Source organism: Haliotis cracherodii, unplaced genomic scaffold (genome assembly GCF_022045235.1).
Source record: "Haliotis cracherodii isolate W230 unplaced genomic scaffold, xgHalCrac1.p SCAF_41, whole genome shotgun sequence".
NCBI lineage: Eukaryota > Metazoa > Mollusca > Gastropoda > Lepetellida > Haliotidae > Haliotis > Haliotis cracherodii.
The window spans coordinates 269,112-293,994 of NW_027266299.1; the positions used below are offsets into that span (position 1 = coordinate 269,112).

Below are 24,883 nucleotides of genomic sequence, written 5' to 3' on the forward strand. Positions count from 1 at the left end.
ACGAAAACACAATGACTTGTCGACACGATGAACGTGGTACAGAGGGTTGTAAGCTGCATTACTATTTACTTCCAGACCCACATTGTAAGGATAAGTCAAACAGATGTCAAGCTCATGCAAAGAAAGGGTTCTGTGCAAAGGAGAGTTCCATGTACACGTTCATGTCGATACAATGTCAGCGAACTTGTAATGTGTGTGAGTATTGTTTTGATGATCCACTATATTTATCCCCCATCCCAAATGGATTGGGTGGTCATTGTCGCTTTTGTGTCAGTGTACCATCATTGGTCCTGTCTTCCAAAACTGGTTTGTCTGATCAAGGGTTCCTTATTTACCCAAGACTGTCTTTGCCAAGAGCATATGAAACCAAGAGGTAAAACGTCAGGCAGCAAACGATATGGTCACTCTAGAAAGTCCTTGAAAGGTAGCCACAAATGGATGGCTTCTGACAAAGATTGGAAATGTTTAATCTCCACATGATATAACTTTTGTGTTGTATCTTAAAATGTTCCAAAATCTACATATACCTTCATGTCATGTTCCATAATATAATATATAATACTGCACATTAACTACAACTCCAACTGTCTCCTGTGCCATAATTGATAAGGATGATCGGCTGGTTTGGATCCTGTATATTCATTTACTTCCAGGCCCACCTTGTAAGGACAAGTTAAAAAAATGTCCAACCTATGCGAAGAAAGGATACTGCTCTATGGGGCATTTCATGTTCCAATTCATGTTCAGAACCTGTCCACAAACGTGTAGTCGCTGTAAGTATGGTTTCATTCAAAAACGCTATCAATACCTCAATAAAATGTAATTGGGTTGTCTGGCTGCCTTAATGTAGCTGAAATATTTCTGTCTGAAGCTTTGATAAAGAATTCCCTTTTCCCTGTTGTTGTTAACATTACATAAACTGCAAAGACTAAAGCATATTCTTTTTAATAATATACCAACATTCAGAAAACAATGTTCTGCTCCTTCTTCATTTTACCTATGTAAGAATTGTTCGAATCCAGGTTAGTACACTGTTTCCCAATACCATTTGATTGTCATGAAAAGACAATTCTGCACAAGGAGTTGTGGGGATCAGACGAAAGGTTCACCTGTGCTTCAACCCTGCAAAATGTTTTGTCCCGATTATTTTCCTGACATGTGTGAGTCTTGATTGTTACACTTTCTATTTTACAGGTGGAGACTCTCAACGTCCTCATCAACATGACACAACATCGCTTCCTCCACCACGAACAGTTGAAAGTATGTCTTGTTTTTGCATTGAGATTAACTCAAATACACTGATCACATACTCCTTGTATGATAGGAGACTCCATTAATTGGACCGCATGGACAAACTCGTTTCACACACACACATGCCTTGTCGACATGCCTTAGATTTGGTTATCCGTGTCATACACACCCCAATGACACACTTCCCCACACGGACAAACTCGTTTCACACACACACATGCCTTGTCGACATGCCTTAGATTTGGTTATCCGTGTCATACAAACCCCAATGACACACTTCCTTTGGAACATTGTCAGGAGTAATTTTTTAATGTTCTATTATATTTGTATATATTCTTCAGATTTAGGGTCCCTGAATGCGTTTACGTAAGAGGTGAAAGGGAATTTGTAGGTTTGTAGGAGGATTGTGAAACAGTTGTGAAAGTTACATGTGATCTCCAATATATACACTTTTGTTTGTATAACAGTTTCAGTTGTCATGGCGAGACAATACATGTTAGAAGCACACAAGTTGCATGTGTAATGACGTTCAGATCAAACACAAGCATCTTGTGGTATTTGTATCTTAACCGCTCAATTCCATTCAGAATTAAGTTACCCTTCAGGCGATGAATTAATAGTCACTTGGGCCTTATATGTGAACTACATGATAAAGACTGGCTATAGATCGCCAGCAACTGAAGGAAGATCAACCTACTGGAGTCCAAGGGGTATTTCTTCTACTTTCATGGTACCCTAGGAGGATTTCCACAATCCCTTTGCATGCTGGCGATTATCAGCAAATTTAGCCAAAATTAAATCAAACAAATATTCTGGGATTAAAATATTGATATATGCCTATCGGTAATCTGTAGTTCCCTTTACACCATTCCTTGAGTGGTGTTCTCGAAGTCTCGTCGAGAATAGGTGGAAAAGTGATGATTCCACGTAAAGTAATATTCACTCATTCATTCATTCATTCCTTGAGTAATAAACGACATAATGCCCCTGCAAACCAAGTGGAAAATGTATGACAGTCTTTTTCCAGGGACCTTGTGCTTCCTTTAAACCAAGTGGACGTTTCGTGAACCTTTCATCCACCACTTCCCATGTGTGTTCAATCATATCAATCATCAAACATCTGTGTTTTAAGGGCCATATGTTAACAAAGTAAAGGCTTTGAGTTCAATCATAACTCACATTTCAAGGAAAGGATAGTTCAATCCAAGTTCATATAATTAATGTATGAAGCATAATTGGAGGTCTGCATTACTGATTTTATCCAATAAAAAACTGGCATACCTTGGTGCAACTTAAACAGTGTTTATAGTGATATCATTCGTGGTAGTAACAAAATGAATCTGGAGATCATTCCAATCGTTTTAAGCATCACATAAACTGCAAAGAGTGAAGCATATTCTTTTTAATAATATTGCCTTAATGTTCCAATATATAATATATAATACTGCAGAATAACTCCAACTCCAACTGTCTCCTGTGCCATAATTGATAAGGATGATCGGCTGGTTTGGATCCTGTATATTCATTTACTTCCAGGCCCACCTTGTAAGGACAAGTTAAAAATATGTTCAACCTATGCGAAGAAGGGATACTGCTATATGGGGCATACCATGTTTCCATTCATGTTCAGAACCTGTCCACAAACGTGTAATCGCTGTAAGTATTGTTTTAATCAAAAACGCTATCAATACCTCAATCAAAATGTAATTGGGTTGTCTGGCTGCCTTAATGTAGCTGACATATATCTGTCTGAAGCTTTGATAAAGAATTCATTCCCTGTTCCCTGTTGTTGTTAACATTACATAAACTGCAAAGACTAAAGCATATTCTTTTTAATAATATACCAACATTCAGAAAACAATGTTCTGCTCCTTCTTCATTTTACCTATGTAAGAATTGTTCGAATCCAGGTTAGTATACTGTTTCACAATACCATTTGATTGTCATGAAAAGACAACTCTGCACAAGGAATTGTGAGGATCAGACGAAAGATTCACCTGTGCCTCAACCCTGCAAAACGTTTTGACCCGATTATTTTCCTGACATGTGTGAGTCTTGATTGTTACACTTTCTATTTTACAGGTGGAGACTCTCAACGTCCTCATCAACATGACACAACATCGCTTCCTCCACCACGAACAGTTGAAAGTATGTCTTGTTTTTGCATTGAGATTAACTCAAATACACTGATCACATACTCCATGTATGATAGGAGACTAAATTAATTGGACTGCATGGATGGACAAACTCGTTTCACACACACACATGCCTTGTCAACATGCCTTAGATTTTGATATCCGTGTCAAAGTGGAAAATGTATGACAGTCTTTTTCCAGGGACCTCATGCTTCCTGCAAACCAAGTGGAAGTTTCGTGAACCGTTCAACCACCACTTCCCATATGTGTGTTCAATGATATCGATAATCGCACATCTGTGTTTTTAGGGCCATATTTTAACAAAGTAAAGGCTTTGAGTTCAATCATACCTCACATTTAAAAAAAAAGATAGTTCAATCCAAGTCCATATAATTAATGTATGAAGCAGAATTGGAGGTCTGCATTACTGATTTTATCCAATAAAAAACTGGCATACCTTGGTGCAATTCAAACAGTGTTCATAGTGATATCATTTGTGGTAGTAACAAAATGAATCTGGAGATCATTCCAATCGTTATAAACATCACATAAACTGCAAAGAGTGAAGCATATTCTTTTTAATAATATACCTGGGCGTAAGATAAACACCTTCAGGTACAAAATACACATTTTACCTTGGTAAGATTATTTTGATGACAGGGTTGTACACTGTTTCGCCATAGTGAGTAAATGAGTGAGTTGAGTTAAACGCCGCTCGAAACATTATTTCAGTGCTATCAGGGCATTTCAGCTTAATGTGCGAGGAATGCCCGAAGTGATGCAGGTTTAAGTCGTTTCACAATACCATTTCAATGTCACAAAACGTATTTCCTGCAACACTGTCTCTCTGATAATCCACACATGAGAGAGTCTTTGTTGTTACACTTTGTTACTTTGTTTTATAGGTGACGGAGACTCTCAACCTCCTCAGCAACAAGAAACAACATCTCTCCCTCCGCCACGAACTGATGAAAGTATGTCGCATTTTCGCATTGCGATTAACGCAACTACATTAATCATATAATCATCGGATGTCATGTGGTCAGAGGGATGTTTTAGCTTGTACGAGTTGGCCAAGTAACGTCTCGTTTTTACTAACTGTCCGTTTGTTAATGCCTGTTACATGTCTTTGTGTTTCATACGTTTGGAATCTTTATTGTATGGAATCGAAAATTAGCTCAAAGCCTTAATACCAAAATGAAATACAGACTGAAAATAAGCTTAACCGGATAAGCTACTTGGCAGTGTGCTCCTCTATCCTTTTTAATATGGCATTTCACACGTCATTAAGTGACTGCTCATGTAATGAATTACGATTCAAAGTTGTCATTGTCTATGGTTCTATTACAGTGACATCCCTGAGTTTTGCGTGGTGTTGTTATGTACCAATGACTTGTAATGGTGACTGAATCAGGTTGTCAGGATCGGTAACTTAGTTGATGACGTGTCAAGATGCCCCGACGGCGAATGATGACTGGATTGTCTGATCCAGACGCGATTATATAATGTGGAATGAATATTGCTGACAACAAACAATAAACCCAAACAAAACTTAGTTGCCAACACTTTACACACAATCATTGATCCTGCAATGTCAAAAGGGTAGTCCATTTTTTGTTGGGATATACTTGACATAAATCCATATATACATAAATAGTATATATGGAAGGAATGTCTCACGAATTATGGTTAGTTCTTGCAACTAAAATCCACATGCCATAAGAACGATATTTGGTTGCTGGCTTTTCCTGAAACTTTTTCAAAAGCAATTCCCTTTATCATATATACAAGTCATTCAAAAGTATTGTAAGTGAAACCACGTAATAGTATGTGCTCAAACATCCTTTCCCGAGATTATTAAAAAGTAGAAGTATCAGTGTTTCAGGTACTGTCGTAACAAGAGCCATGCACATGTCTGTGACAGATAACCCCATATGATGTTGCGTCCGTGTAAAAGCAATATTGTATTGAATTGGATGTTATGTCAGACTGTATACCATGTTTATGTAATACAGTTTTTTTTCTCATGAAAAACATTTTATATCAAATGACGAAAACACAATGACTTGTCGACACGATGAACGTGGTACAGAGGGTTGTAAGCTGCATTACTATTTACTTCCAGACCCACATTGTAAGGATAAGTCAAACAGATGTCAAGCTCATGCAAAGAAAGGGTTCTGTGCAAAGGAGAGTTCCATGTACACGTTCATGTCGATACAATGTCAGCGAACTTGTAATGTGTGTGAGTATTGTTTTGATGATCCACTATATTTATCCCCCATCCCAAATGGATTGGGTGGTCATTGTCGCTTTTGTGTCAGTGTACCATCATTGGTCCTGTCTTCCAAAACTGGTTTGTCTGATCAAGGGTTCCTTATTTACCCAAGACTGTCTTTGCCAAGAGCATATGAAACCAAGAGGTAAAACGTCAGGCAGCAAACGATATGGTCACTCTAGAAAGTCCTTGAAAGGTAGCCACAAATGGATGGCTTCTGACAAAGATTAGAAATGTTTAATCTCCACATGATATAACTTTTGTGTTGTATCTTAAAATGTTCCAAAATCTACATATACCTTCATGTCATGTTCCATAATATAATATATAATACTGCACATTAACTACAACTCCAACTGTCTCCTGTGCCATAATTGATAAGGATGATCGGCTGGTTTGGATCCTGTATATTCATTTACTTCCAGGCCCACCTTGTAAGGACAAGTTAAAAAAATGTCCAACCTATGCGAAGAAAGGATACTGCTCTATGGGGCATTTCATGTTCCAATTCATGTTCAGAACCTGTCCACAAACGTGTAGTCGCTGTAAGTATGGTTTCATTCAAAAACGCTATCAATACCTCAATAAAATGTAATTGGGTTGTCTGGCTGCCTTAATGTAGCTGAAATATTTCTGTCTGAAGCTTTGATAAAGAATTCCCTTTTCCCTGTTGTTGTTAACATTACATAAACTGCAAAGACTAAAGCATATTCTTTTTAATAATATACCAACATTCAGAAAACAATGTTCTGCTCCTTCTTCATTTTACCTATGTAAGAATTGTTCGAATCCAGGTTAGTACACTGTTTCCCAATACCATTTGATTGTCATGAAAAGACAATTCTGCACAAGGAGTTGTGGGGATCAGACGACAGGTTCACCTGTGCTTCAACCCTGCAAAATGTTTTGTCCCGATTATTTTCCTGACATGTGTGAGTCTTGATTGTTACACTTTCTATTTTACAGGTGGAGACTCTGAACGTCCTCATCAACATGACACAACATCGCTTCCTCCACCACGAACAGTTGAAAGTATGTCTTGTTTTTGCATTGAGATTAACTCAAATACACTGATCACATACTCCTTGTATGATAGGAGACTCCATTAATTGGACCGCATGGACAAACTCGTTTCACACACACACATGCCTTGTCGACATGCCTTAGATTTGGTTATCCGTGTCATACACACCCCAATGACACACTTCCCCACACGGACAAACTCGTTTCACACACACACATGCCTTGTCGACATGCCTTAGATTTGGTTATCCGTGTCATACAAACCCCAATGACACACTTCCTTTGGAACATTGTCAGGAGTAATTTTTTAATGTTCTATTATATTTGTATATATTCTTCAGATTTAGTGGTCCCTGAATGCGTTTACGTAAGAGGTGAAAGGGAATTTGTAGGTTTGTAGGAGGATTGTGAAACAGTTGTGAAAGTTACATGTGATCTCCAATATATACACTTTTGTTTGTATAACAGTTTCAGTTGTCATGGCAAGACAATACATGTTAGAAGCACACAAGTTGCATGTGTAATGACGTTCAGATCAAACACAAGCATCTTGTGGTATTTGTATCTTAACCGCTCAATTCCATTCAGAATTAAGTTACCCTTCAGGCGATGAATTAATAGTCACTTGGGCCTTATATGTGAACTACATGATAAAGACTGGCTATAGATCGCCAGCAACTGAAGGAAGATCAACCTACTGGAGTCCAAGGGGTATTTCTTCTACTTTCATGGTACCCTAGGAGGATTTCCACAATCCCTTTGCATGCTGGCGATTATCAGCAAATTTAGCCAAAATTAAATCAAACAAATATTCTGGGATTAAAATATTGATATATGCCTATCGGTAATCTGTAGTTCCCTTTACACCATTCCTTGAGTGGTGTTCTCGAAGTCTCGTCGAGAATAGGTGGAAAAGTGATGATTCCACGTAAAGTAATATTCACTCATTCATTCATTCATTCCTTGAGTAATAAACGACATAATGCCCCTGCAAACCAAGTGGAAAATGTATGACAGTCTTTTTCCAGGGACCTTGTGCTTCCTTTAAACCAAGTGGACGTTTCGTGAACCTTTCATCCACCACTTCCCATATGTGTGTTCAATGATATCGATAATCACACATCTGTGTTTTTAGGGCCATATTTTAACAAAGTAAAGGCTTTGAGTTCAATCATACCTCACATTTAAAAAAAAAGATAGTTCAATCCAAGTCCATATAATTAATGTATGAAGCAGAATTGGAGGTCTGCACTACTGATTTTATCCAATAAAAAACTGGCATACCTTGGTGCAATTCAAACAGTGTTCATAGTGATATCATTCGTGGTAGTAACAAAATGAATCTGGAGATCATTCCAATCGTTATAAACATCACATAAACTGCAAAGAGTGAAGCATATTCTTTTTAATAATATACCCGGGCGTAAGATAAACACCTTCAGGTACAAAATACACATTTTACCTTGGTAAGAATATTTTGATACAGTTTCGCCATAGTGAGTAAATGAGTGAGTTGAGTTAAACGCCGCTCTTTACATTATTTCAGTGCTATCAGGGCGTTTCAGCTTAATGTGCGAGGAATGCCCGAAGTGATGCAGGTTTAGGTCGTTTAACAATACCATTTGAATGTTACAAAAAGTATTGCCTGCAAAACTGTCTCTCTGATCATCCACACATGAGAGAGTCTTTGTTGTTACACTTTGTTACTTTGCTTTACAGGTGACGGAGACTCCCAACCCCCTCAGCAACATGAAACAAGATCTCTCCCTCCGCCACGAACTGATGAAAGTATGTGGCATTTTCGCCTTGCGATTAACGCAACTTCATTTATCAAAAACTCTTCGGATGTCATGTGGTCAGAGGGATGTTTTAGCTTGTACGAGTTGGCCAAGTAACGTCTCGTTTTTACTAACTGTCCGTTTGTTAATGCCTGTTACATGTCTTTGTGTTTCATACGTTTGAAATCTTTATTGTATGGTATCGAAAATTAGCTCAAAGCCTTAATACCAAAATGAAATACAGACTGAAAATAAGCTTAACCGGATAAAAGGTACTTTGCAGTGCGCTGTTCTATCCTGTTTAATATGGCATTTCACACGTCATTAAGTGACTGCTCATGTAATGAATTACGATTTAAAGTTGTCATTGTCTATGGTTCTATTACAGTGACATGACTGAGTTTTGCGTGGTGTTGTTATGTACCAATGACTTGTAATGGTGACTGAATCAGGTTGTCAGAATCGGTAACTTGGTTGATGACGTGTCAAGATGCCCCAACGGCGAATGATGACTAGATTGTCTGATCTAGGCGCGATAATTTAATGTGGAATGAATATTGCTGACAACAAACAATAAACCAAAACAAAACTTAGTTGCCAACACTTCACACACAATCTTTGATCCTGCAATGTCAAAAGGGTAGTCCATTTTTTTGTTGGGATATACTTGACATAAATCCATATATACATAAATAGTATATATGGAAGGAATGTCTCACGAATTATGGTTAGTTCTTGCAACTAAAATCCACATGCCATAAGAACGATATTTGGTTGCTGGCTTTTCCTGAAACCTTTTCAAAAGCAATTCCCTTTATCATATATACAAGTCATTCAAAAGTTTTGTAAATGAAACCCACGTAATAGTATGTGCTCAAACATCCTTTCCCGAGATTATCAAAAGTAGAAGTATCAGTGTTTCAGGTACTGTCATAACAAGAGCCATGCACATGTCTGTGACAGATAACCCCATATGATGTTGAGTCCGTGTAAAACCAATATTGTATTGAATTGGATGTTAAGTCAGACTGTATACCATGTTTATGTAATACAGTTTTTGTCATGAAAAACATTTTATATCAAATGACGAAAACACAATGACTTGTCGACACGATGAGCGTGGTACAGAGGGTTGTAGGCTGCATTACTATTTACTTCGAGACCCACATTGTAAGGATAAGTCAAACAGATGTCAAGCACATGCAAAGAAAGGGTTCTGTGCAAAGGAGAGTTCCATGTACACGTTCATGTCGATATACTGTCGGCGAACTTGTAATGTGTGTGAGTATTGTTTTGATTATCCACTATATTTATCTCTCATCCCAAATGGATTGGGTGGTCATTGTCGCTTTCGTGTCAGTGTGCCATCATTGGTCCTGTCTTCCCAAACTGGTTTGTCTGGTCAAGGGTTCCTTATTTACACGAGTCTGTCTTTGCCAAGAGCATATGAAACCAAGAGGTTAAACGTCAGGCAGCAAACGATATGGTCACTCTAGAAAGTCCTTGAAACGTAGCCAAAAATGGATGGCTTCTGACAAAGATTGGAAATGTTTAATCTCCACATGATATAACTTTGGTGTTGCATCTTAAAATGTTCAAAAATCTACATATACCTTCATGTCATGTTCCATAATATAATATATAATGCTGCACAATAACTCCAACTCCAACTGTCTCCTGTGCCATAATTGATAAGGATGATCGGCTGGTTTGGATCCTGTATATTCATTTACTTCCAGGCCCACCTTGTAAGGACAAGTTAAAAATATGTCCAACCTATGCAAAGAAGGGATACTGCTATATGGGGCATACCATGTTCCCATTCATGTTCAGAACCTGTCCACAAACGTGTAATCGCTGTAAGTATTGTTTTAATCAAAAATGCTATCAATACCTCAATAAAATGTAATTGGGTTGTCTGGCTGCCTTTGATGTAGCTGACATATATCTGTCTGAAGCTTTGATGAAGAATTCATTCCCTGTTCCCTGTTGTTGTTAACATTACATAAACTGCAAAGACTAAAGCATATTCTTTTTAATAATATACCAACATTCAGAAAAAGGTTCTGCTCCTTCTTCATTTTACCCATGTAAGAATTGTTCGAATCCAGGTTAGTACACTGTTTCACAATGCCATTTGATTGTCATGAAAAGACAACTCTGCACAAGGAATTGTGGGGATCAGACGACAGGTTCTCCTGTGCCTCAACCCTGCAAAACGTTTTGACCCGACTATTTTCCTGACATGTGTGAGTCTTGATTGTTACACTTTCTATTTTACAGGTGGAGACTCTGAACGTCCTCATCAACATGAGACAACATCGCTTCCTCCACCACGAACAGTTGAAAGTATGTTTTTTTTTCATAGAGATTAACTCAAATACACTGATCACATACTCCATGTATGATAGGAGACTAAATTAACTGGACCGCTTAGACAAACTCGTTTCACACACACACATGCCTTAGATTTGGTTATCCGTGTCATACACCCCCCAATGACACACTTCCCTTTGAACATTGTCAGGAATAATGATTACATGTTCTATTATATTTGTATATATTCTTCAGATTTAGTCATCCCTGAATGCGTTTACGTAAGAGGTGAAAGGCAATTTGTAGGTTTGTAAGAGGATTGTGAAACAGTTGTGAAAGTTAAATGTGGTCTCGGTGTCCTGCCATTAGTTATACGTCCCAATAGTTAGACAGCGTATAACAACACTTTAAACGGTTGAGTGCACACTAATCCTTATGCTTGTTACCTCAGACTTTAAAATGGAATAGTCTAGATTAGATCTGACAAACAAAGCAAAGCAGCTTTAAATAGATACTTTGATATTATACTTAACATTTAATGACACTTTACATTTGATAAATTTTGTACAGTTTGTAACAGCACTTTGTGACAGTTTTTGGTAATGTACACTTTACATTTCATAACTTTTACAGTTTTTTTATCCGAGACGAAGCAAGTGTCCACAAGCATCTAAATACTCAATAGCAGACTTGTCACCCTGCTGCAGCTGATCTTTGAGGCGTACCAGGCGGTTCTCTGTCTCTCTGTAGATTCTCTTGCGGCAGCGTGGTGCCGCACCAAAGTTCAATTGCATCAACTTAGTCCTTTCACTGAACTCGACTTTCTGGATGACTTCAATGAATCTGTAGATGTTAGGGTGAACATGTGGCAGTAGGTAGTTCAGTCGGCTGTGGAATCCCTCAAGGTTGTTGTTGGTTCTGGGTCCATCAGATTCGAAATGGTTCCAAATGCGCATTGGGAATCTGGCGTCATCATCCACCCCGGCTCTCATAGGCAGCAGAGCTAGCCCAGCTGCTCGTCGAATCAACTGGGTCAAACATCTGTGTTTTAAGGGCCATATTTTAACAAAGTAAAGGCTTTGAGTTCAATCATACCTCACATTTAAAAAAAAAGATAGTTCAATCCAAGTTCATATAATTAATGTATGAAGCATAATTGGAGGTCTGCATTACTGATTTTATCCAATAAAAAACTGGCATACCTTGGTGCAACTCAAACAGTGTTTATAGTGATATCATTCGTGGTAGTAACAAAATGAATCTGGAGATCATTCCATCCGTTTTAAGCATCACATAAACTGCAAAGAGTGAAGCATATACTTTTTAACAATTTACCTTGGCGTAAGATAAACACCTTCAGGTACAAAATACACATTTTACCTTGGTAAGAATATTTTGATGACAGGGTAGTACACTGTTTCGCCATAGTGAGTAAATGAGTGAGTTGACTTAAACGCCGCTCGTAACATTATTTCAATTCTATCAGGGCATTTCAGCTTAATGTGCGAGGAATGCCCGAAGTGATGCAGGTTTAAGTCGTTTCACAATACCATTTCAATGTTACAAAACGTATTGCCCGCAAAACTGTTTCTCTGATAATCCACACATGAGAGAGTCTTTGTTGTTACACTTTGTTACTTTGCTTTACAGGTGACGGAGACTCCCAACCTCCTCAGCAACATGAAACAACATCTTTCCCTCCGCCACGAACTGATGAAAGTATGTGGCATTTTCGCCTTGCGATTAACACCAACTTCATTAATCATATACTCTTCGGATGTCATGTGGTCAGAGGGATGTTTTAGCTTGTACGAGTTGGCCAAGAAAGTCTCGTTTTTACTTACTGGTCGTTTGTTAATGCCTGTTACATGTCTTTGTGTTTCATACGTTTGAAATCTTTATTGTATGGAATCGAAAATAAGCTCACAGACTTAATACAAAAATGAAATATAGACTGAAAATAAGTTTAACGGGATGAAAGCTACTTGGTAGTGCGCTGTTCTCTCCTGTTTAATATGGCATTTCACACGTCAGTAAGTGACTGCTCATGTAAATGAATTACGATTTAAAGTTGTCATTGTCTATGGTTCTATTACAGTGACATGACTGAGTTTTGCGTGGTGTTGTTACGTACCAATGACTTGTAATGGTGACTGAATCAGGTTGTCAGAATAGGTAACTTGGTTGATGACGTGTCAAGATGCCCCGACGGCGAATGATGAGTGGATTGTCTGATCCAGACGCGATTATTTAATGTGGAATGAATATTGCTGACAACAAACAACAAACCAAAACAAAACTAAGTTGCCAACACTTTACCCACCATCTTTGCTCACACAATGTCAAAAGGATGGTCAATTTTGTGTTGGGATATACTTGACATAAATCCATATATACATAAATAGTATATATGGAAGTAATATCTCACGAATAATGGTTAGTTTTTGCAACTAAACTCCACATGCCATAAGAACGATATTTGGTTGGTGGCTTGGAACTTTTTCAAAAGCATTTCCCTTGATCAAATATACAAGCCATTAAAAAGTTTTGTAAGTGAAACCACGTAATAGTATGTGCTCAAACATCCTTTTCTGAGATTATTAAAAAGAAGAAGTATCACTGTTTCAGGTACTGTCATACAAGAGCCATGCACATGTCTGTGACAGATAACCCCATATGATGTTGCGTCCATGCCTTTATACCAGGGTGCATTATTAATTGTGTTGTGCTAAAGACGAATAAACCTACAATGCACAATACAGATCAGACTTTAAATCATGTTTATATATTACAGTTTTTGTCATGAAATACGTTTTATATCAAATGACGAAAACACAATGACTACAGGCCCACCTCTGTTTGTGGTCGACACGATAAGCGTGGTACAGAGGGTTGTTACTATTTACTTCCAGACCCACATAATTGTAAGGACGACTCAAACAGATGTCAAGCACATGCAAAAAAGGGGTTCTGTGCAAAGGAGAATTACATGTACTCCTTCATGTCAAAACAATGTCAACGAACTTGTAATGTGTGTGAGTATTGTTTTGATTATCCATTATATTTATCCCTCATCCCAACTGGATCGGGTGGTCATTGTCGCTTTCGTGTCAGTGTGCCATCATTGGTCCTGTCTTCCAAAACTGGTTTGTCTGATCAAGGGTTCCTTATTTACCCAAGACTGTCTTTGCCAAGAGCATATGAAACCAAGAGGTTAAACGTCAGGCAGCAAACGATATGGTCACTCTAGAAAGTCCTTGAAAGGTAGCCAAAAATGGATGGCTTCTGACAAAAGTGAGATTGGAAATGTTTAATCTCCACATGATTCAACTTTGGTGTTCTATCTCCAAATGTTTCAAATTTACATAAACCTTCATGTCATGTTCCAAAATATAATATATAATGCTGCACATTAACTACAACTCCAACTGTCTCCTGTGCCATAATTGATAAGGATGATCGGCTGGTTTGTTGTCTGTATATTCATTTACTTCCAGGCCCACCGTGTAAGGACAAGTTAAAAAAATGTCCAACCTATGCCGAGAAGGGATACTGCTATGTGGGACAAAGCATGTTCTCATTCATGTACAGAACCTGTCCAGAATCGTGTAATCGTTGCAAGTATTGTTTGATTCAAAAACGCTATCAATACCTTATCATAAAATGACGTCGCAATGATTTTGTCGTTGTTATTGTAGGCATAACATAAACTGAAAAGACTAAAGCGTATTCTTTTTAATAATATACCAATGCTACGAAAAAAAGTTCTGCTCCCTCTTAATTTTAACTTTTGAAAGACTTGCTCGAAGCGAGGTTAGTGCACTGTTTCACAATAACTATTTGACTGTTATGAAAAGGCAACTCTGCACAGCGAATTGTGGGGGCTTAAACGAGTCGGTCATCTGTTCCTCAACCCTGAAAAAAGTTTTGTCCCGATGATTTTCCAAACAAGTTTTGATTGTTACACTTTCTATTTTACAGGTGGACACTCTGAACGTCCTTATCAACATGAAACAACATCGCTACCTACACCACGAACTGTTGAAAGTATGTTTCATTTTTGCATTTAGATTAACTGAAGTACACTGATCACATAACCCTTGTATGATAGGAGACTAAATTAATTGGACCGGGTAGACAAACTCGTTTCACACACACACATACCTTGTCGACATGCCTTAGATTTTGACACTTTGACACACTTCCCTTGGAACATTGTCAGGAGTAATGATTAAATGTTCTATTATACTTGTGGATATGTCTCAGATTTAGTCATCCCTGAATGCGTTTACGTAAGAGGTGAAAGGGAATTTGTAGGTTTGTAAGAGGATTGTGAAACAGTTGTGAAAGTTACATGTGGTCTAAAATATATACACCTTTGTTTGTATGACAGTTTCAGTAGTCATGGCGAGACAATACATGCTAGTAGCACACAAATGGCTGATGACGTTCAGATCAAACCCATGTATTTTATGGTGTTTGTGTATTAAACGTTTAATTTCATTAAGATTTTAGTTCTAGGCGATGAATTGATAGTCACTTGGGCCTTTATTGTATTTAACACATGGAAGCGTCCTACCTATATAACTTTACGGCTCAATATACTCTGCTAAGGCAAAAGTCGACTCTTAATCACTCAGCCACAACATCATATGCTAGAAGTCTGTCGCAAGTTGAAGATCAGCATTTTCTACTGTCAGTTCCTGATGCACGATCAAAAGCCGGAGTCTTTGTCCAGCAGTGAAGACAGAACCTAGTGGAGTAACTGTTAACATATAAGACGTATGTGACGCTGTGTGGCTTCAACATGTACTTGTTTACTTAAAGCCTTAATGCTTTAGCTTGGTTTATTTAATATTTTAACTTCAGTTTTGGCTTATCTTTGTCAGTTCGCCTTAATGCAATAAGTTTATATATAAGTTTGTATACTTACATCTGCTCGCTTTTCACACTTTTTTTTCAAAATTACGAGTCGGATTCTCTTTGTGTGACGCGTTACTATGATAAAGGTGAGTTGGTAATATTATATATCAACAAGAAACATATTTATACTATATAAAAATCTGTCAAATAAGGATAGTAAAAAATTGAAATATCATTTATCATTTTTTTAAAACTAGTATGTAACGATCAAACATATCACAATACATAACAACTGGCTATAGATCACCAGCTGAAGGTAGATCACCCTACTAGAGACCAAGGGGTGTTTCTGCTACTTTCATGGTACCCTAGCAAGATTTCCACCATCCCTCTTCCTGCTGGCGATTATCAGCAAATTTAGTAAATTATTGTATAAATAAAATATTCTATAATTAAAATATTAAAATATGCCTATCGGTAATCTATAGCTCACTTTACACCATCCGAAACAATATTCCCGTTGTCTAGTCGCGAATAGGTTGAAAATTAATAATTCGATGTAAAGTAATATGTACTCATTCATTCATTCCTTGAGTGATAACTAAACGGCATAATGCCCCTGAAACCAAGTCGAAAATGTCTTTTTCCAGGGACCTTGTGCTTCCTGCAACCAAGTGGAAGTTTCGTGACCCGTTCAACCACCATTTCCCATGTGTGTGTGTTGTCATATCGATCATCAAACATCTGTGTTTTAAAGACCAACTGTTAACAAAGTAAAGGCTTTGAGTTCAATGATACCTCACATTTCAAAGAAAGGATAGTTCAATCCAAGTCCATATAATTATTGTATAAAGGATAATTGGAGGCCTTTTCTGGCCTGACTTGTTTCTTATCTTCTTGTCAAGTGTTGTTTGGACACCTTTTTGGAATCACCAACGTTTTGCCAGCTACCAACACTATTTTGGATTCAAGAACGTAGATACATGTAGGCCTCTTTCAAGACATTCAACGGGGACTATATTCCCAAAATTTAAGATGCACTTACATTAATTCTAGGACATGGCACTTATTGCTCCGGACACTGATTTGACCCATTATATTGCCGTTTTTATTGTAAACCTGAAACAGTGTGTGTTCCTGATTCATTGATCTTAAGTGTTCATTTACTGATTTCACAACTGACTTCTTTTGAAACCGGTTTCAGGGATAACCTTTGCGTTTCAATTTGGAAATTTCGTAAACATCAGCAATCTTCATTGTACAAGTCAGCGTTGAACCCAGGTCATTTTCTCTGAGTGTGATCCAATATGGAAATCAGTGTACCCCATTACAAGTAACGATAACAACACACTCGCATACCCATGCATCAAAAGAAAAAAAACCAACCTATTGTGCTTCATAGTTCACATCACATTTTAGAGAGCTTTTTGATGCCACACTTTCAAAAAAAGAAAAAAAAAGTTGTAACGCTTGTGTAGTCAATTGTACGATTATGACTACTAATGACTCTGTTATAAACTAGTGTCCAAAAGAAACGATACCACCTGTTTGCAACGACATAAAAGAAAAACTAAACAATGCAGAAGTTTAGGATTGGTGTTATGCTTTTGAGAAATCCTTTTACAACATCTGTACAAAAATTTCATTTCAATAAAATCTGTACAACCAATATGACAAGCCTTTAAAGATGGGTGGGGTCGAAAAATGAACATTTCGTTAGAGCACTGATCACAGAAACAACGGGAAACGGACTGATGACGTCAAACGTCTGATGACGTTGGGAGTGATGCGTTGCCATTCCTCGAGGAGACATCGTTTCAAGTCCTGGACGTTGACTGGAGGCACACGGCGACGTCGGATTTGCCGATCGAGGTGGTCCCATAAGTGCTCGATGGGATTCATGTCCGGTGAACATGCGGGCCATGGCAAAACCTGTACGTTGGCGTTGGCAAGGAAGTTCTGTGTCAATCTTGCTGTGTGTGGCCTTGCATTGTCATGTTGGAAAAGGAGTCCACGAGGCTGTTGCTGAATAAAGGGCACCACAACAGGCCGTAGGATGTCATCAAGATTACGACAAGCATCGTTTTGACGTCACCACATATGCCACCCCAAACCATTAACCCTCCACCTCCGAACAGCCGGACCTATTGGATACAGTTAGGCGCCAAACGTCGGTATACAAGCTGCTGTCCATCGTTTCTGAAGATGAGGAATCTGCTCTCATCAGAGAACATAACACGTGCCAAGTCCCGCCGTTGCCAACGTCGAACTCGCCTGGCCCAGATCAGTCTGGCCCCGGTGTCGAGGCGTCAGGAGCGGTCCGCGGTAGGGATGACGTGGCCGGATACCATACTGCCGTAGTCTCCTGTAGACGGTCTGTCGACTGATCCCAGTGCTGTAGCCGCCGTGGACGTCGCTGTTACGGTGCGGTTCCTCAGGTGTAATACCCGGATGTAAGGATCTTCACGGGGCGTGGTTACTCGTGGTCTTCCACTCCTGGGCCTGTCTAACGTCTGACCTGCCTGACGTAACCGCTGCATCAACCTGGTGATAGTGATGCGTGCGCAGCCCAACCTTCTGGCGACGTCGACGTGTGACGCTCCTTGTTGGACCATTCCAACGGCTCTCTCTCTCTCGATGGCTGTCAAACGTGGCATATCTTGTGTTCTTTTTGTTGCTGCGATATCAACGTGTCTGATCAGCCGTTTTATACAGTTTTTATGCACGTGCAGAACATGCTAGAGAGGGAAATGTCACTTTCACGAAATCTACGTTTTTTCCCGGAAGTGATCACGTGTTCCCGGTATTTTTTATCGACTATGCAGTGTTTGGGATGTGCACTACGAATTGGCATGTTTTCATAATAGACAATTCACTTAGTAAGAAACAATTTTGAAAATAAGTTGGTATCGTTTCTTTGGACACTAGTTTATAAAGATACCAGAGTATCTTTACTCTTGAAATGAATCACTCTGTTATTTACATTTTCTCCATATCTTGAAATGAGTCATTCTGTTTTATATATACTGAACAACAAAAGTTCCTGTGACATTGAAAAAGATTCAATGCAAAGTTATGTTTTTTACCAAATCTGAAACAATTTCGGTTTGCAACAGATAAATGACTCCTGTAAGGGTTCAAATGGTATAATTTGCAATACTGACTTCAGAAAATGTGTGATTTCATAAAAAAAAACCATGAACATGCCAAAATGTCAATTTACAAATCAATATCGTGTGTGTCCACCTCTGGTTGCGATGCAAGAAACATATCTTCGTCTCATGGAATGGACGAGGCGTCGCACAAAGTCCTGTGGGATATCTGTCCGTATCTGCTGGAGCATGTTTTGAAGTTCCTGGAGTGTCTGTGGAACACGTGGTTGACGTCGAAGGCGCCGATCCATCTCATCCCATGTGCTCGATTGATGAGAGATCAGGGGAGCAAGCCGGCCAGGGGATGACATTCACGTTGTTTTTTTTAAGAGAATCCTGAACAAGTCGAACAATGTGACGCCGCGCCGTTCCCATGTTGAAAGGTAATGCCTGGGTCATGACGACATAAAAACGGTAGAACAACAGGGACGATGATCTTGTCGCGATAGCGCTGTCCATTGAGATTTCCCTCTACCACTATCAAACGGGTCCTCTGTCTTGCTGTAATCCCACCCAATACCATAACGTTGCCGCCCCCGAACCGATCTTCTTCCATGACACAATGATTGACGTAACGTTCACCTCGACGTCGGTAAATTTGAATCCGTCCATCGCTGTGGCTGAGGTGAAAACGAGACTCGTCAGTGAATAGACCTTTTTCCCACTGCATGGCCGTCCAGCGTAGGCCCTGTCTGCACCACTGCAGAAGTGCTTGACAGTGGTTTCCTGTCAAAATGGGACGTCTGGTTGGACTTCTGAGGACAATCCCTGCACATCTGAGGCGACGACGTACGGTTTGTGAAGATATTCGTCGAAGGCCAGGGATGCATCTTGCAGTCACTGTTGCTGGCTGGAATCGTGTGTTGTTCGAATCCAGTCGTCTTGTCGATTATTGGTTACGCCTGGCCTGCCACTCCGAGGATGGTCTCCGACTGCATTCGTTTGTTGCCAACGTTGCCATAAACACCAAATGGTGTTTCTGTGGACGTTAAATTGTCATGCAACATCACGTTGACTCGATCCTGCTTCAAGCATACCAATGGCTCGCAGACGCTCATTTTCGGACAAGCGTGGCATTTCGTAATGTTAAGTGGTTGTTGTCAGCACGATGCTAAACAATGCATATGGACTCTCGTTAATGCACATGTTTTAATACCCATTCATGGGGCTTGCATAAAAGTCACCTTTTGCATGGAATGCATGCTTTTCTGTATTAGTTGTGTTTGTGTGACTTGATTCCATACATGTACTATAATATTGAAAACCGATGTTTACTTGTTTGAAGAATACACTTAAACATTGGTGTCACGGTAACTTTTGTTGTTGAGTATATATATTCAAAACAGAAGAAACGCAAAACAGACATTTTTGGCATTAAAAGCAAAATTAGCGGACCAAGAGGCGCAAAAATTATGAGGTTTAATGTGTTATAGTGTCAGTGACAAATTTCCTGGATCAGAATGATCACAACAAGGACATGCAAACCACTGAGTAGTACATGTACCTCAACTACATGGGATCCGGTAGCATATTGTTGACTGAAGCATCGATCCAGAGATAACAGTAGCAGGTCAAGCATGCTCATGTTTTTTTATCAAAGTGATTAATCAGTTATAACAATATTCCAGTTATATCACGGCGTGTCAGCTTAATGTGGGAGGAAAGCCCGAAGTGATGCAGGTCTAAGATGTTTACCACTTTGGTGAAACCCACTAGCACGGGTATGGTGCTGACAAGCCTAGAAACAAAATCGGGGCTAACCGTGATTCAAACCCACAATCATAGGTTTCTGGCGTGCCCAAGGGACGCAACCCTGCACAGCGAATCGCGGCGCCTTAGACGACTGGGCCTCCCGTGCCCCCTCGTAGAATGAGCTGCTGGGATCTTGAGACACGTACTGTTGGCAATCAGGATCAATAGCCACGAAGGCCTCTCGTGCGATGTCGCTTATCTTTAGCAATAAACAATATATAAAACAGTGAAATAAGCGACCATTTCTATAATCCGTATGTTAAACATGAAACATTCATGAAAATGTCAGACACACCTTTTTCTTAAAAGTCAAGATCCTTCATTAGTCGTCAAAATTTTAAATTAAAAAATGAAATCAGGACAATTTTGATTGGATCACTTGGTATGGGTGGTGAGTGGATGTTGTGTTTCACCACAGTCACCCATAGTGCGGCTGTGACTCAGTGGATTGTTGATTAATGAGTTTGGACCAGGCAAACCAGTAATGACACGTGCCGATTCCAGTTTATGGAACTGTAGATGAGTACTTTTCCATAGACCTATTTATCCCAATTTGTGTCACCACCATATATGAAAAACATATTTAGTGTGAGCACGAGATTATTTCAGTTAATGTGACAGTCCCATGTCACACTCTCCTTTGACGATATGAGGTGAGGTGAGGTGAAATGGGGTTTAACGTCGCGTCCAAGATTATTGCACTTTTATAGCGACGTGCATGCACGTGTATGTTTGGCGTGTGGCTGCTTGTACTAGTCCGGACTGATGCCGATTTATAGTGCCAGCACACTGAGATACCATGCCGCAGTTTAACATGAATATCCCACTCAGACACAGTATACTGACTCCGAGCCGACAAGTCCTTGTTTTAGCCCCTTAATGCCGAGCGCCAGACGGAGTAACAACAAGTACCATCTTTTAACGTCTTTTGGTATGACGCGGCCGGGGATCGAACTCCGGACCTTCCGCTCTCCGGGCGGACGCTCTACCATTAGACCACGGAGGCGGTCCTTTGACGATATGACAGCAGAGCCCACAGTCATGAAACCTTCATGCAACATAATTGGTAGCTTCAGCTTGTAGACGACAAGTCGCCCGTAGTAAATATGTATGTGAAATTCATGCAAAGACAAGTCATTTATTCACCTGAAAAGCATAAGAACATATGTTAGAAGTCAAACTACGTTACTGCATCGGACAGCAGTTTTGTCACTGTTTGGTCATATTTGGAAATTTCCTCCACATTTCTACCATAACAAAAAAAACAATGCTCCACCGAGGCCTTGAATGTTATAGGAACTCTTGGAATCTGGTAGAAATGTTGTGAAATGTAGACTGTAAATAGTCGACTCTGGACCAGGAAAAGAAGATTTTGAAGTACAGTAAAGAAAGGTTATAACGAACTCAAAGGGACTACTAATTTTAGTTCGTTATAACCGTAGTTCGTTATAAGCATATATACAGCATAACTACAGCAAATAGTCGGGACCAAAACAGTAAGTTCGTTATATCGGTCAGTTCGTTATAAGCGTGTTCGTTATAACCGTAGTTTACTGTATGCATTGTACAGACAAACATGGTCCCCCGATCCTGTGAAGTTGGCTCTTATAACAAGCGTGGGGCATTAAAGGCATACTGTATTGTATTATCCATAAGATTAGATATGTCCGAGTTCATACAATGCATAAAATGCACTACGTGCAATAATATGCGCACTAGCCCCAATATCACTTCCCGCGCACCATTGTATTGTTAACGTGATGTGGACGTCATTGTTGACGTAAATCGAATCTTATTGTCAGTAAGGTCAGATGATGACGTGACACTAGAAACAACGTCATAGCTAGAATTGTTTTCTAAGATCTCAGCACTAAAGTGTTCGTAACTCCCATACTTTAACATAGACCTACCTACGACAGTCGTTGCTCTAATGTTCTTTTGTACAACGGCACACAGTGCACTTTTCTAAAAGGAATCTTTTATGAATTAACAAATAATAGGAAATAAAAAAAATATAATACTCGTATGTGTGTTTAACTGATTTTACGAAACTTGTGTAAAAATTCATATATTACCCTCGCTCCACTTCGGGAAATACAAAAGATTTGACTCTCGTTTCCAAAAATCTGTATGACACACATTCTCGTATAGTAATCTCTATGTACTGTATGTAGAGATTTCTAGGTACGTTCTTGAACAAATGTTTTGTTAATGAGTAACTAAACTAGTCTAATCAAAATACAATACAGCTGTATCATTTGTGCATATACCAAGATCAGGTTAGATAGTTCATATAGGATGTACGTTCAAGAAATTTTGAAAATGGTGTTTTCTTGTTTCACCCAGTTTTGTTGTCATTATGTGCAGGTCTGAGACCTCGGACGCACAGAGATGTCGAGCTAGAAGTGGATTTGGGACAACATACGTTCTCCTTTTCAATCGGATAACGGCGACAGTTCTGTGGTTATGTAGCATAAGTGTAAACCATACCGCCAGAACGTCACATGCAGAGTTAGAAGCAGGAACATTTAAAGCTGAATTTCACAACAGGTGCAAGGGAAGACGATGTTATTCAAAGGAAATAACGCTTAAGACTTGCTATGATATTTGTTACTTGCTGACACTGGGAGGAATACCTTGTATCTGTTGAAGTTTTTAAATAACATGCAATCTCATTGAATTGTCTTTTCAGTCTTTTTGTTTGGAAATATTTATGTGCAAAAGTACCACACGTGACTTCCAATAAGGATTTTGCAACCATCAGAGATTAAAGAAAGTCTTTAGCATCAGCTGTTTCATTTGACCATTACACACGCACACGCACACGCACACGCACACGCACGCACGCACACACACACACACACACACACACACACACACACACATGTCGAATGTAAACATGATAAGAATTGAAACCTCTTTAAATAAAGTGCATATCATGAGGCAATAAGTCAAATGCAGATATTAAATTTATTAAAATTAGATGTGCAAATCAGTTTCACATCAGCTCTTCACATATAATACATATACTACAAGCACTTACAACGAGGGGGCACGGGTGGCCCAGTCATCTAAGGCCCCGCGATTTGCTGTGCAGAGCTGCGTCCCTTGGGCACGCCAGAAACCTATGATTGTGGGTTCGAATCCCGATTATGTTTCTAGGTTTGTCAGCACCATACCTGTTTCACCGAAGTGGTAAACGTCTGAGACCTGCATCACTTCGGGCCTTCCTCCCAGATTAAGCTGACACGCCGTGATATAACTGGAATACTGTTAAAAGCGGCGTTAAACCCAACTTACTCACTCACTAAATGATTAATAAATGTACAGTCAGCGATTTGATAGTAAGTTCCCAATCTTCCGTTCACAACATATATGTTCAGAATTGAACACATTTCCAAAATATTTTTTCCAAAGTTATTCAGTAATGTATCACGTGAATATTTTTCCCCCATTGGACACATCTGGGACATGATAAGGAGACGTGTGCGTCAACGTCAACTTAGCCAGGCGTTGCAAGAGGAGTGGGACAGACTCACTCAAATCGCCATTGGGAGACTACGCAGTATGCCTCGTCGAGTGCATCAATGTTTGATAAATGGTGGCGGTATTACGCACTACTGATCCAAATTGTCATCTTTGACATTTCCCATCTTAACCCTCTCGTCCATCAAGATCGTTGGGGGTCATAACATCTTCTGTCATACTTCACGACCGGTTGTGTTCCCAGTTCGTTCATTATCATCGTGCAACTATTACTAGAAACTAATATCTCTTACAATTTTGGAATTATTACGTTATTCCCCTACTTTTTTTACTATGATAAATACTATTAACATGCAACTTCAAGATCATCCAAATCAAGATGAAGTTGAGTGACAACATCTGAGGATTGGCTATGGTCGAAAATGGCCAACGGAAAAATGGGACCAACAGATTTCATGAACAATTCCAACCTGGGCGAAGAAAACATACAAAATACTCTCATTCTATGTACTTAGATGCAAATTGAATTACATTATTTACTATCGATAATAACACATAAAGGAAAGTCGAGTTTCTAGTGATCTGTTGTTGCTGAGAACCCACTCCATGGTCCAGATGAGAGTGCGCCTGCCCGGAGAGCGGAAGGTTCGGGGTTCGATCCCTGGCCGCGTAATACTAAAAGACGTTAAAAGATGGTACTTATTATTACCTTCCTGGCCCTCGTCATTAAGGGGCTAAAAACAAGGACTGGTCGGCTCGTTGTCAGTATGCTGTGTCTGAGTGGGATATTCGTACAAGCTGACACACACACACACACACACACACGCACGCACGCACGCACGCACGCAC

At 39.4% G+C, this 24,883-nt stretch overlaps 1 protein-coding gene and 1 long non-coding RNA gene across 2 annotated transcripts in view; both read left to right on the forward strand.

The window, feature by feature from the left end:
- The window catches only part of LOC139441573 (uncharacterized), a 395,726-nt gene that overhangs the window by 36,502 nt on the left and 334,341 nt on the right, over positions 1–24,883 (forward strand). The gene's annotated exons all lie outside the window — the stretch shown is intronic.
- LOC139441554 (uncharacterized) lies at positions 12–22,995 on the forward strand. The gene is made up of 17 exons (XM_071222377.1): positions 12–195; positions 654–773; positions 1,195–1,260; positions 2,788–2,907; positions 3,334–3,399; positions 4,292–4,360; positions 5,512–5,631; positions 6,090–6,209; positions 6,631–6,696; positions 8,407–8,475; positions 9,627–9,746; positions 10,205–10,324; positions 10,749–10,814; positions 13,694–13,816; positions 14,279–14,398; positions 14,763–14,828; positions 22,916–22,995. The coding sequence occupies exons 1-17, from the start codon at positions 12–14 to the stop codon at positions 22,993–22,995; spliced, it is 1,695 nt and encodes a 564-aa protein (XP_071078478.1).

Excerpts from the sequence above, each read along its gene's own strand:
- LOC139441554 (XM_071222377.1), top strand. The coding sequence starts at position 12 with ATGACTTGTCGACACGATGAACGTGGTACAGAGGGTTGTAAGCTGCAT. Across the intron at positions 196-653 it reads TCAGCGAACTTGTAATGTGT|GCCCACCTTGTAAGGACAAG; the intron begins GTGAGTATTGTT and ends ATTTACTTCCAG. Across the intron at positions 14,399-14,762 it reads TCCAGAATCGTGTAATCGTT|GTGGACACTCTGAACGTCCT; the intron begins GCAAGTATTGTT and ends TCTATTTTACAG.